At 39.9% G+C, this 14,108-nt stretch overlaps 1 protein-coding gene across 1 annotated transcript in view; it reads right to left on the bottom strand.

Annotated features, from left to right (window-relative positions):
• The window catches only part of LOC105283959 (O-acyltransferase like protein), a 24,157-nt gene extending 10,049 nt beyond the window's left edge, over positions 1–14,108 (bottom strand). Inside the window, exon 1 of the mRNA XM_026973215.1 lies at positions 13,370–14,108. Within this exon, the coding sequence (XP_026829016.1) occupies positions 13,370–13,646 (277 nt within the window). The 5' untranslated portion in view covers positions 13,647–14,108. The remainder of the gene's footprint in view (positions 1–13,369) is intronic.

Below are 14,108 nucleotides of genomic sequence, written 5' to 3'. Positions count from 1 at the left end.
CGAGGGATTTCGTTGTCGACGGGGCCCCATTCACTCGACATTGACACGGTAAAATACAGGGGGAAGGGGAGACATGGGGATTGTTCGTCTTTGCGAGCCGTAATCTACGATCATGCGGAAGCAGGATTTTCGGCTAGGGTCGATGCACGAGAACCCTCTTACTTCTCACCTCCCACTCTAGAAATAATCAGGGCTCCCGAACATTGCATAAGCGCTGATCTGACCCGGAACGTGATGTAACATATCGCGCAACGTTAACTGCGGTAACGCGTCGACATTGACGAGTAGATTAAGCTGATTCTTTAAATCAGGGTCATCTCCTCCATCTCTCCATTTCTACCCTTCTCTCCCTTTCTCTCTTTCCTTTTTTCTTGTATTAATTAATGTATTATTTTTGCTCTGATTTTTGCTTATCTTGCACAGTAAAAAATAAAATGTTAATTTTAACATTTTTTGCATGTCCCAGAAAGTCCACTCTAAATTTTAAGTTAAAGTAACTCATTCGTCATATGTTACTTCTTGACAAACTAGAAATGTTAAGTAATTAACACAATATTTTACATTTATTTTTGTTATTGTAACTTTAAGTGCGATGTAAAAATAACATACAAAGTAATTGAAAACTATATGGAAGAGAAGTTACAATAACTCATCAGAAAAGTTGATAGAACATTTTCGTTCGTACAATATGAACATTTACTTTTTATGTTATATTAACACATGATAGTAATTATTTCAACTTAAATTATTTTTGATAGAAACATTTAATTTTAGTAAATTTGATTATTTTATATGTCAAAGTTCATGATTATTTGAAGATTTACTTTAACTTCTTTTAGAATGTTAAACTGACTTTGTGACATGTTGATTGTTTAAAATTATTGTGTTAAAAGCATTTCAAATAATATTCCATTTCTAAGAGACATACACAAAATGTTAAGTTATGAAGTTAACATTAATGTAACATATAAAATTGTTATAAAAATAATAACATATCAGTTGTATGTTAATTTTACATTGAAGTAGTAATCAAAACATGGCAACACAAGAAAAGTTTAACATATGGACGCACAATTTTTAACGGTGTGCGCTTTAGGGAATTCGTCCCAGAGCGCGTAATGAATAACGCTTTTCTTTTCTATCTCTTTTTTTCCTCTACCGCAATCATATTCGAATTTTAATTATGCGACGTTCCGTTCTCCGGAGACATCACGTAAATGGAATGTCTGTGAATGGAGACATAAAATTCCGAGTTGTCATGCGGCGTGTACATGTGAATGCTAAAACCTTGTAAAAAATAGAGAAGAAGGGGTTGAAAACCTTGATCCGCGCGTATCTGAGAATCCGTGTGAATCGAGGCTCGAGTGCGAACTTGTCTCTATAAGAGCCGAGGTACAAATAGATTTTATAATCTAACCGGGATATCCGATATATCATAAATGAAATCGTGAGGCCAGGATACGTGCGGTCGTTGATCCGCGCCGAACGTGATGCTGCAGGTTCATACAAAATTAGAAAGCAAAAGTCGATACGGCAGCCAAAGTAGATATCGATTCCGGGGGGATTTCGGGAGGATCCTCCAAGTGTCGTTGAATTAATATACATAATCGGCGTCCTGGGAAAAGCAGGAGTGCTAACAATAAGGGCCCCGTAGCGGTCGAGAGATCATTATTCCTGCCGAACATCCGCGATTAATTAATTGGATGTCAAAGCTTTATGCTGCTACTCGCCTTGACTCGAATCGACGATTGCTTCTTTAATGATCGCGTGCGTCGGTCATCCTTTCGCGAGAAAAAGAGAGAGAGAGAGAGACGAGACTTTTCTTTTTCTCAATGATCAGTTCAACAATCTTTTCACGCATGTTTCGGTTTCGAAATTATTATACAATTATTATATCTTAATATTGGATCGATCGGAAAATCCGTCAAGTTTTTTTCTTTTTTGCAAATTTCAAACTCAAGATTTTGTACTAAGAATTAAAATTTACGAATTAACAAAGTTTCACATTTACATTTTGCTAAAAAAATCACACGTACTTTCCTGTCCATCTAATATTAATTTATTTGAAAATTGTCGACAGGTTTTCTGACAAAAAAGCAGATAATATCTTTTTTGCAGCTGCAAAAAAATCTGTGGATGAAGGCGCGCTGCGGTAAATTAATCATTTTTTTTATTAGCTCTGCCAACTGCGGCCGTTTCTCTAAATTCTTGGAAACTATTTTAAAATTGAAAATTATTCCTGATCGCGAGGCACCGATCGGAATTTGGTGAACGCAGTCCGTAGCCGTGAGTCTCGTAACGTATGGATCCTTGATCCGTGATGATCCGCCAGAATAAGCCGATTTCAAAAGTGTAGGCACGTTCGACAATGAGTGACTGTTGAAAGTGGCGACACTCGCATTGCATTGCATGATTATTGCAGTTGCATCACGGGTGCATAAATTTTGCATCGATTAAAAATGTCAAACGGTGTCGTTGGCGGCTCGGCCTTCTAATTCTTTACTCTCACACATTTGCATCATAATTTTAAATTATATAGAAAATTTTAGGTCTATAGCATATAATAATAAAAATAATATATTAAAAAAATAATAAAAATATGTATATATAATATTATATATATGTATATATATAATATATATAATATGTATATAAAATATTATATATATGTATATATATAAATATTATATTTTATATTTAATTAGCCGATAATTGCGAGCTTAATGCAGCCTTCGTCAATGCTTCTCATTGCTGGTCCTTTCGTCATGGCAACGTATGATTGACCTGATTTCCATTGTTACACATTTTCTCGCGGTGACATGTGGCAATCCCGGTTCAAAACGGAGCCGGACGTTGGCAGAGTACAATATAGTGTCGAAACCGTGACAAACGATTTCCGAGCGATCGTTTGAAGTCGCTTGAAAATCGCTCGTCGCGCTTTGCCCGATCGACGACCAATTGTGTGTCATTGTAGAAAATATAATATCACACATGCAAGTTCCTAACACATACACAAGCGACAAGAGAAAAATATCGCCCATTCTTATTTTATCATAACTGATTATCAACTTCTATCATTTCTGCGTTTCGCGCGAGAGAGCACGATAAATCAAATTGCGCGCGAGCACTGTATTATAAATGAAGATATCTATTTCTATTTCGCCATGAAAAGATAGTCGAGCGTTCTTCGATCACGCCGGCGAAAATAGCTAGTGAGGTAATATAAATGTCGTGTTTGATAATTATCGGTAGCACGCGCACGCGGTAATTAGAGCGTCCCGAAGTAATAAAAGTCTCGCGCCGTGCTCGCAAGCACAAAATCACCTTGCGAAATGTGCGATGCGACGATAACGGGCGACGTTAAATTCGCCATGCGATGCCCGAGGTTTACGATGTCCATACAAGCAATTGAAATCAACGGATAAGAAACTTTCGTCACAGCGTTTTTTCGTCACACACCGGCCGCCACTAGTCCTGTTTGCTTAGGATTTCTCGATGATGTATCGCTGAAAGTGACATATCATTGAATAATGTATGTAAAAACTGGATTTCAAGATTTACTGCTGCGAACAAGCGATTGTTCGTTGACATTTATTTCTTGATATTTACATGTTACATGTACCGTAATTTCCAAGTATTTTTTAATGAATACTCTTTTTCATTTTTTTATCTAACATATTTGCATTTATCTAAAATGAATACTTGTATTTGACTGATTTCATCGATTTTTAACTTCTTCGGTACGACGCACGTCTGCCATGTAGTATTACTTGGCCGAGACAAGCGAATCGCAAGATACTTTCGTGTAACAAGCGTTTTATGATGGATCAACAATCGTACCGAAGAGGTTATTAATATTATAATATTTTTTATTTTGATATTTTAATATGATAATTTAATATTGAATTGTAACATATATTCGTTCTTAAGGCGATCCTGGATCACAATTTTTGATTTTTTTCCATTTGGAAAGTTAAGTCCTGTTTTCCACACTACATTATTGTGTGTACTTTCATCGTGGAAAAGGAGTTTTCATTCTGTGAATTCAATAAAAAGATCCTTTTCTTGAAAAATGCAGGAAAATCACCGATTCCGCCGATAATACAGACGACTCCAGGATCGCCTTAAAAGCACTAAACAAACGGGACTAATATATGTTACAACAGAAAATATTTAAAAACATGTGACCTAATATTTTCACCGGTAATGACACGGCAACAGCTGCGCCTACGTTCTGCTTTCTCCTTACCGAAATTATGTAAAGTTTCATATTTCACTAAAGAGTGAATCGTGTGTCTGAAATCCCATTTGCTCATCATCAAGAGATCCATTCCACAGAAAACCGCAACTCGATATTTCTTAACCGCAGATCCGCACATGCTAATCGTATCGGCGTATCGGCGTGCATCTCGTCGAGGATGAGAGCGATAATTCTCTGAAATTATCATTTGTTGCCAGTTTATGTGGTGCCTCGCGAGACACCTGATGTGAAAAACATCCGGTAATGGTGCGACAGTCATCGGTGTATCAAGAAACGCTCAATACCGCATTGCAAAACGTCATTGCGCCGGCATTGCACGGACTCCTCCCATTACTTATGTCACGTATGCAGAAGCACGTTTCGCAAATTGCAACCCTCGTCCTCGTTCGTCTGTTACACATGCAGCTTTACCGGTGCATCCGTAACGGTGCACATGCTACAGGTAATCGCGAGCTCGGCGAGGCAATTGACATCCTTCATCGAAGGTCCCATGCCGGCCTTCTTGAGCTGCGATTGCATACGCCAACCCAAGTGCATGTTTAATGCGTTTTATTTATAATTATATCATTTTTTATACTTATATTATAATTGGAATATGACGCGTCTATTTGCGTGTTTTTAATGCATGTATTGTAAATCGTGTAATAAAGCAGAGATGCGCTTTAAGTGTTTTGTAACGTGTAGCTTTAAGTGCACGCACTGCAAACTTAAGTGTGCCGTTGCGTAACGCATGTTAGGTGTGTAACTTGGAAATAACGAGCTTATTGCCATTTCAGCATGTATTCTTCTAATACATACAAAATGAGCAATAAAGCGAAAACACATTGTAAGTATGCAGTGCACGCATTGCGGACTTAAATATGTTGCGTAACGCAGATTTTCTATGTAACTTGTAGTTTACTTGTTCCTTTAACACATTACTTGTATTCCTTTAACGCACACTCAGATCGGCTAACAATGCAGAAACGCAAAAACTTGAAAAGAGTAGAAAAATGCTCTTAGCTTCACTGTGTTCGTCGAAGGCCTTTCGCGAGATATTTCGTACAGTTTGACGTCAATTTGTCAGTTGCACATCATTTCCACGTCGTCTCAAGTATCTCCTTTTTATGCGGGACAGTTCTGGCGGTTTTAAAAAATCGATCGACGATTTTTCAAAGCGTCTTGATCGCTCATAAGCATAACACGATCAGGCACGTTGCTTAATTGCTGATCTTTATTTCGTTATTCGTCGGCAATCAGGGAACGCCCTCGTGTTCTACGAATCGCGTCTCAATTCGATTTCTTTTTTCCTCCCCCTCCCGAGAGAGTTGCAACACGATCCTTAGCGAGATGATTATGCGCGGCGAATAAATTTGGCTCGGCCGCGGCTGGCGACCTTCATGTTACAGACTCCGACTGAACCTTCTCCCATAAATCCGTGTCTTTATCTTGGTCTATCAGTTGCTTAGTGACTGGCGAAGCCTATGAGGTCCCTGAGACTTCTAAGACCCATGAGGCTATAAAAGCATTTCATATATTTTTAATTAAAGCTTCTGTTGCGTAACTTTCTAATTAAATCGACAAGTTACAGCCTTGATTCACGTGCTTATGGATACGTACTTGTTGTTATGTACGAGTTGTTGCGTGTGGAAGTATATATCAGTCGTGTGACATGGTAACATGGTAACTTTAGTGATCTTTTCAGGATTACGATATTATGTATCAAACATTTCGATTCTATTTCGGACCCCCTCAATGACTGACAGTAATGAGTGTGTGGAAAGAAATCTTTCATCATCGGCACGGTTATTACTTTCAGTTATTACTGTCAGTCGTTGATATGGATTCGAAATAGGATTGAAATGTTTAATACATATTTCCCAAGATGAATGGCCAAATCCGAGTTTTGACGCTAATGACGCGTAATTCGATGACTTATTAACTGCGAATGTGTACAATATCCGCAAATTGTTTCGGTCCTATTTCGGATCGAAACGTTCGTGTGATTGATGGATATTTTACACATTTGCAGCTAATAAGTCATGGAAAAAACAGAATCTTTAATTAACTGATTTGATTGATATTACTTACATGTAGATCTATAAGATATTTTACTGACTGGAAAGTCCGTGCAGATTTTTCTTTAGCAAAATTCAAACGCACAAAACTTTATATTAATTCTTAATTTCTCATTCAAAGTTTCGCGTTTGAATTTTGCTACAAAAATTGACACGGATTTTTCGGTCAACTCAATACTTTTGCACAGAGTACAAGTACGCGCACCGATAATCAAGATCCTACAATAACTATCCTATTTATAATAACTTGAAAAATAAGAGAATTGTTTGTCGCGACAGTTTCGGCTGACAGTCGCGTAATTTTTCCACAAATTTCATCTCAACCAAACATTTTGTCCGTTCACGTGCCGTCTCTTTTTCTACGAAGAGGAACTTCACAGGCAGGTGAAATTTTATCCGCCTTGTGCAAGTGTGGTGACATTTAACCGTAATCTTTTCGTAACATTTGTCTATCCGCTTGTTGTTTCATGCGCCTCGAGCCTTGATATAGATACCTCGATAAAAGCGGCCCTGAATCACTACGTCATCGACCTTCCGCGTGGTCCACACGGCGCGGTGATGCTGCGTTACGTATCACGTACGTTGCGTAATGCACGTAAGAGCAGGATATTTACTCTTTTTACTCGTTCGTTCATGAGGAACCGGCGAGCAAAGTGTGACAGTCCGAGGTGAAATTCACGCATCGATTAATAATTATAACGTAATAGCGATCAACAAGGTTGCAGCACGCATTACGAGCTACTATTTCTAATAAACCGGTTATGCTTGTGCTGACCGTTGCTCCAGCTGCGAGAAGATACATGAATAAATTATAAATCAGGATATGTTAAATCGTAACGAAAGTTGGGGAAAGAGGAGAGAAAACATAGCGAGCATAAATCAACGCGGAAATCAAACCGATAATTGTCTTACATAGATAATCAGCGAAACTCAATTGATAGTTTCTGGATCGTTATCGGAAGTTTTACTGACCGTTGCGTCACCGTGCGTTTCTAATACCTTTTATTAGAATTGTTAATGGTTTTACGTTTCCACGATAATTCCGTGTGTCAAGGTATCGCGTTATCTAATTATTTTCGCTGCATCGGCTATAAATAGATACAAATTAAAAGGCACACACGTGCGTGTCCGAAGATCTTTATAGCTAATTAATTCGCGAGATCTGGAATCTTGTTGGATATTCGGCCAATCACCGTCGCAACATAAGACGGACCTTGCCTTCTTAATCGCGGAAACGAATACAAATGTCAAGGCAAGAGAAAAAAAGTAGTATTTAAATTAAAATTAAATGTGGTAGTAAACAGTATTAAAAATATTAAAAATAATAACATATAAATTGGCTGATTTTCAGCTCGGTTTGAGCGATAACTGTCCGTTTAACAAACTCCCCTCAGAATACAATCTTTAAATAGCAAGAAGTGTTACACTTTATGGACTTATATATATCGTGACGCGATAATTCTAATCTAATCGAGCGTTGTTAATTTTATAATCCCGTTAAATTTAATTTTACAATCCCATTTAAAGCCTGCTATAAATCTAATCGACACTTTCTTATCTGCGACCGCGTGCCTCGCGAGTTCTTGTCGAGTTTGAGAGTGCCTTCAAACACTTTCAATCACTGCTTACTGTCACACGTTTCACGTCACGTGTAGTAATACGTGATTAAATCGCCGTTAACATTGCCTCGCGAGATTCGTGACTTAACTAGCTATCCGCTCGAATGTTCTTTCCGATGCGGATCTTCGACGCCGATCGTTTCTCCCAGCCTTGTGAATCGAGTCGGTGAATTTGGTGAGCGTGAAGGTAAAGCTTGCGACATCGTGGTCCCACGCAATATTGCGCGATCGACGCGAGGTATTCCCCCAAATCCGCGAAGCGTAAATAAGGTCGAGCAAACTTCGGACCCACAACTACGATTTAACACGTTCATCGTGCATTGGTGATCGGTACTGAGCTTTCCGTTTGCGTCATAACGGTCACCGGCACGCAACGTATGCGCCGAAACACGTGGGCAGGATTGTAACACACAGTTATTTATTGTATAATACATTTGCAGAGTAATAACTGTTTAATAATAAAAAAAATGTTCAACGGACGAAACAATATTCGTAAACTTCATATTTTTATTTATTAGAATTATGGAAATCTCTTAATAATCCAACAATTGACGCGAACGGAAAGTCAGCTAAAATTGACGATGATAGCATTCATTCCTGCCGCGATCAAGAGGCGTCGGTCGATCCGATCATCCGAGCTTGATCATTCCGAAGTAATTAATCCCGAAATTAATGCGCGAATACGAAAGAACTCGAAAAGTCGCGTTTTTCGAAAGAGAAGAATGCAATCCGCGCGACTCAAGTTATGCGAGAAAAAAGTGAATTGGCATTTACACGATGACGGCTTTTTTTTATCGATGCTCTTAACGAACAATGTTGACCATGGTCCCCACTTCCATCCGGTTCGCCGTGAATCAGTGTTTTCTTAACGGATGCTGAGAATTTGCGTCCGTGAGTCTCGTCCGCTCGACGCTATAAAAACCGCGACGTGTAATTTTAAATTATAATTGTCGTCCTATCAATCTATCATGCATAATAGGCACCGGCGACCAAAGGATAAATCGATTGCTAACATTGTGAAGCAAGTACATTCATTATCGTCATTATCGGATTACACGCGACGCCTAACAGACTTCCGTCATAACATCGACTGCATAACTGTAAACTTTTGTTACCCGGAACAGTGACGATTTTTACGTTAACGCTTTTTTCAAGAGATCGATCTGTTTGAAACATTTTTCTTCGCACTTTCCCGAATAGCGCTCGAGATCAAAGAGTTCACTCACAAGTCAAAGATCACCATTGCTTGCACGGATGATTCATTATCTAATGAAACGGATCATCTTTTACGCTTTTCTTCCTCTCGATTTTCCATTAAATTTTATTTCTCGATTTCAAGAAATAAAAGAAAAGGAAAATGTATCGAAGTGCGTCGCGATATTTCGTTGCGTTGCGAAAGACGGAACTTGTCGGAAACGAGAAACTCGGTGAGTGATGAAATCTTTGATCGAATGGGTAACGGCTCACTATGTGCACTTTCCCGGATAACGCGGTCCAGAGGAACCATATTTTCACGGTGATTGATACGCACAATGTGTGCAAGCAATTTGCGAACCGGTCGCCGCGCGAACCGCACCAGGTTTTGACTGACAAATTACACTGTTTTTGCAACCGCTCCGGATTAGGCAATAGCGGTGGCTATTACAGCCCCTCTTGCTGCCCGTATCAGAATGTGCATTGGAGATTGCGATTGCAATTTGGAGATTTGGTCGATAAAAATGCGGAGAGCATGACGAACGTTCCGATCGGCCAGATCGGAACTTGGATTTTTTTCAGCTTGTAGTCCGACTCCACAATGTGTGACGATCTGATACAGGTTTGATCAGATGCGAGCGAGTTTAGCAGCAAGATGCGATATAAACGCAAGAACATAAAAACGTTGAATTAAATGAAAAAATATCTTTCGATCCGGATAGTTATCGATAGGACACGCTGCCGCGAGACTGTTACGTTCGTCGCTTCCAACTGGAATTATGCAACGCCGTTCCTGCACTCGCGATGCATTATAAATCGCTTTGTCCAGACGCCTAGAGGAGAGAATTGCTGTTAATAAATTTCAGCTGCGCAGCGACGACTTATCCGTTGTTGGGAATTGTCATCTTGGTAGCTTCCGGCTCTACGATCCAATGATTTTCCATTTTTATATTTCGTATTATACGTTTGATGTTTTGGTGTGCCCTCGGTCTATGATTCAGCGATCTTTCATTTTTATATCTCGCATTACAGATTGTATTAAACTATTACTTCAAAGGTCCGAGTGGGACCTTTGAAAGCCGTCTTCGACATGTTGTGTTTTTCTGGTGTCTTCGGTTCTGCGATCCAACGATCTCTTCCATATTTATATTTCATATTATATTAGGCTAGTAACGGATTAATTTGAGTCGTGTTTGGATTGCGATACAACTTAATGTATCGATGTTTTGAAGAGATTTGTTGTTTGCTTACCTATCCTGTTATAAAATTAATATACGACACGCTGTTGTGCTTAAATCAAGTATGTGTTTCCTTTGATTCCAAATGGGATAGTCGTCCTTCAATTAATAAATTTCAGCTGCGCGATGGCGACTCCTCCGTTGTTGAGAATTGACATTCTCTACCTTTCGATTCTGTAATCCAGCGATCTTTTATTTTTATATTTCGTCTTATATTACATAGTGTATTAAAGTATTATTTTAAAAATCCGAATGAGACAGTCGCACCTCGATTAATAAATTTCCGTTGTTAAAAGTTCCGCTATCTTTCGATTCTGCGATCCAACGATTCTAATTTTCTTCTAATTTTAATGGTTTAAAATTAGATTACTGAGTGCGAGCGCTCTTGAATAATTATTGTTACTTGAAATAATTAATACAGCGAGCGCTCGTCCATGGACGATTCGCGGAGGTCTATCCAGAGATCATATCGCCAATCGACTTTCCACGGTGAATAGTTTACATTCTTCTCGCTTTTGTCTTGCAACAAGTCACGTTCGACGACGCGTCCGTGCATATACTGCATACGGCACGACGACTAAATTCGTCCGCGAATTATCGCGCGTGTGTCGAAATATCGAAAGTGGTTCTATCCAAGCTAATTGGGCAAGTTTGAACTTCCACGCGGTTAATAGTGCGTAATTCCGCAAAAGATTAAGTGCGAATGCGTAAATAAAATCCATAAAATATATTTTCTGTGCATTCCAACTTGTACATATTTAGCTTGTAAAACAGAATATGTAGTTAATAAAAAAGCAAGTGATTCTTCACGCCTTTTGCGCGCGCCTTTTGCATTCTTGAACTTTTTTCAGCCTTTTGCAACCCTTGCCGACGCGCTGTTGTTGCAAACGAAGCGGCAACTTTGCAAGCGAAATTTACATACGGCAATATTTAACGAAGTATCGCGCGGGTATTTCTTCTGATCCGACGCGTCAATTAAGGTCAGTGCGAACGCGTGCATTTTTTCGCGGTGCCTGACTTTGGTCAATATTAGACAATGAGTATATTCGCCGGTGATAAATTCCTTACTTAATTCGACATCCTCGCGTTCGCGAGTAGTACCAGCCAACGTGAGTTCTTCGTCAAGCGCTAAAAGACTGTTTTTTTCTTTTTATCAGGAGTTTTGATTAGATATCGTTCTCTTGGCGATTTCGCAAAATCGTATACGCGGTTGCGAGTGGCCGATAAAGAATTTCCTGCGCGACTGACAACAGGCTCGAGCGAAGCTGAGCTCAGGCTTGGCAAACACATTGTACAAAAATCATAATTTTTATTTAATAAATTGAATTCCTAATAAAAAGCATATTTTAGTATATTAATATTAATATCTAATAAAAAGCGCATATTAATTTTCTGAAATCTAAAATTCAGAAAATCATCCGCGGTGCTTCGTTCTTTCCCTTTTTTCCACACACTTTCTTAAAGGGAACATGGAAACACGGTATCGAGGTATTTCGATTGTGTTTTCGCGACGGAGACAATGATTTCCAGCGTATATTTACATCGATGAAATCTATGAAGGACGGTTGCAAATCGCTGCGGTGGTTCACTGTTTAAGATTCAGTTTGAAAACTGAGTTGGCGCGTTTAACGAAGCGACGGTTTATTAAACGCAAAATTACCTGAATGTAAATTTCGCTAGCAACTTGACGGTCCCAGTCTCTGAATCTTGTTACTAATATCTGGTTCAGCCTAGAAAAACGAAGGAAGAGAAAAAGTAGATACTCTCCGTCTTTGTCTTTGTCATCCGCGGGTCTTCTACGCGATAGGCATCATTGAATAAATGCGCGCGACCGACCTTCGGCATTTATAAAAAATGCAAAAGGTATGCATTTCTTTCATGAATGTATCACGATTCGTCGCGCAATTTCAAGATTGGTATCCGCGGAGAATTCTTATGCCGATTCATCGTGGAGGTTCCAAGTTCGCGCGCTACAGAGGTCCGCCATCAAAATTTCGACGCAATAATCGATTCCGATTAAGCCGAAAAAGAAGATGACAATAAAAAAGGAGAAGAAGAGAAGGCGTTGAAGAGTCCAGCGCGAGGTGATATTTGCTCCGTTCGTGCAAAGTTCGATTGTTCAAAGGTTAATAGTTTTGTTAATTAATGGGAGTAGCCTGCGATGCGAATTTCGATTGCGAGTGGATTTTATAATTAACAACCGATGTTTAAAAGATGAAGTATGCGCACGCAAGTGCGATACGGCACGCAACCGGCGGAGACTCGGTTGCAAAGTACGATGCAACAACTGTCAACATTCATTGTGTCAACGAGCCTGGAATTATTTACCCATCACTTGAATACGATACGCTTGATTAGAAATATGCCATGTACCGGGAAGTCATTTATTTGTTTAACGTACTCTCCTACTTAAGTCTCCCTCTCTCTCTCTCTTGTCGCGCGCGTGCGATTTGTCCGCAAAATATGTTCAGAAGAGTAAATAGCATAATGACAGATATGAATATTAATTACTCAAGAAGCTGCGATACGGTTTATCACGTTCGCCACGTGCGGCAACAGATAAAAGGTCATTCTCTGTTCTTTGCCATTCGTCGACTTTTCTAACTTTCTTTTTAACGGTTTTGTCCCATTTATAGAAGCATTGCTAGCGCTCGAAGCGTTCTTTTCTCCAGTTTAAACATTACTTTGAAAGATATCATCTAATTACATGTTATTTAACATATTAGCAATTTATTTAACGCATTTTCATGATTAATTATTGATATAACAGTATAATATTAAATTACATAATAAATTATACACACATAACAGTATAACATATTATCCCAAATTTTTTCGCAAAAAATTCTTGAATATCCAACTCAAAACAAAGTTGAAAAAGGCCAACTCGAAAGTCATGATTGCATTGCACGCATATTTATTTAAATCTCCCGAAATTTCGTTACGTACGCAAAAAAGACGTAGTAGTATTAACAGAATAACGCAATAACGTGAACTCACCATAGTACGGATTCGTCTGATGCGCCTCCGGCCTGTCATTGCTCCAGATCACTCTGTCGGCGTCGATCGAGTAGTTGCCGAGGCTGCTAATCAGCTCAACGAAAGTGAAATTCTTCGTCGTGTCGGTCTTGTTGCGCGAGAGCACGTGCAGGATATTCTCCTCCTCGAAGGCGGCCAGGCCGCTCGAGGAGGACGTCAGGATATCCACGGACGATTTGCCGGCGCGCGACAATCCGATCAAGCTGAGAATCGCCCAGATCCTCACGAACGTCCCCATTCTCTGCCTTTCCCCCTTCAGCAAATCCGTTGAGACCGAAAGTGCCTCTACGAGCGAATCTTCACCCTCGGGGATGCCGATCGAACGATTCCTGCGGCGGTTCAGCGACTCGATGCGATTCCCTCGATTGTCTACCCTCGCGATCTTACTGTCGCGCGGCGCCCCCTGAGAGATCGGTGGATGATCGATCGCGGATCACGTTCGCACTCGCGCGACGATCATCGCCGAAGCTTTCGCAAAAGATTCGTCCTCGCCGGTCGAGATCGACGTCTGCAATGTTCAGACAAATCGGCAGGAAAGGTGCCGATAATTCTCTTTCGGGAGACGCGGTTGATTCTCACGGGGTGGATCGTGGCAGGGAAGATCGTACGGACGATTACCGAGCGTCTCACGATCCCCGCATCACCCGGCTGTTCGAAGGCGAGCTTTACGAGTGATCGCGGCGCGATCGCGTAACGACGA

This window comes from Ooceraea biroi, chromosome 1, assembly GCF_003672135.1.
Source record: "Ooceraea biroi isolate clonal line C1 chromosome 1, Obir_v5.4, whole genome shotgun sequence".
NCBI lineage: Eukaryota > Metazoa > Arthropoda > Insecta > Hymenoptera > Formicidae > Ooceraea > Ooceraea biroi.
This window is presented reverse-complemented; position numbering and strand designations above follow the sequence as displayed.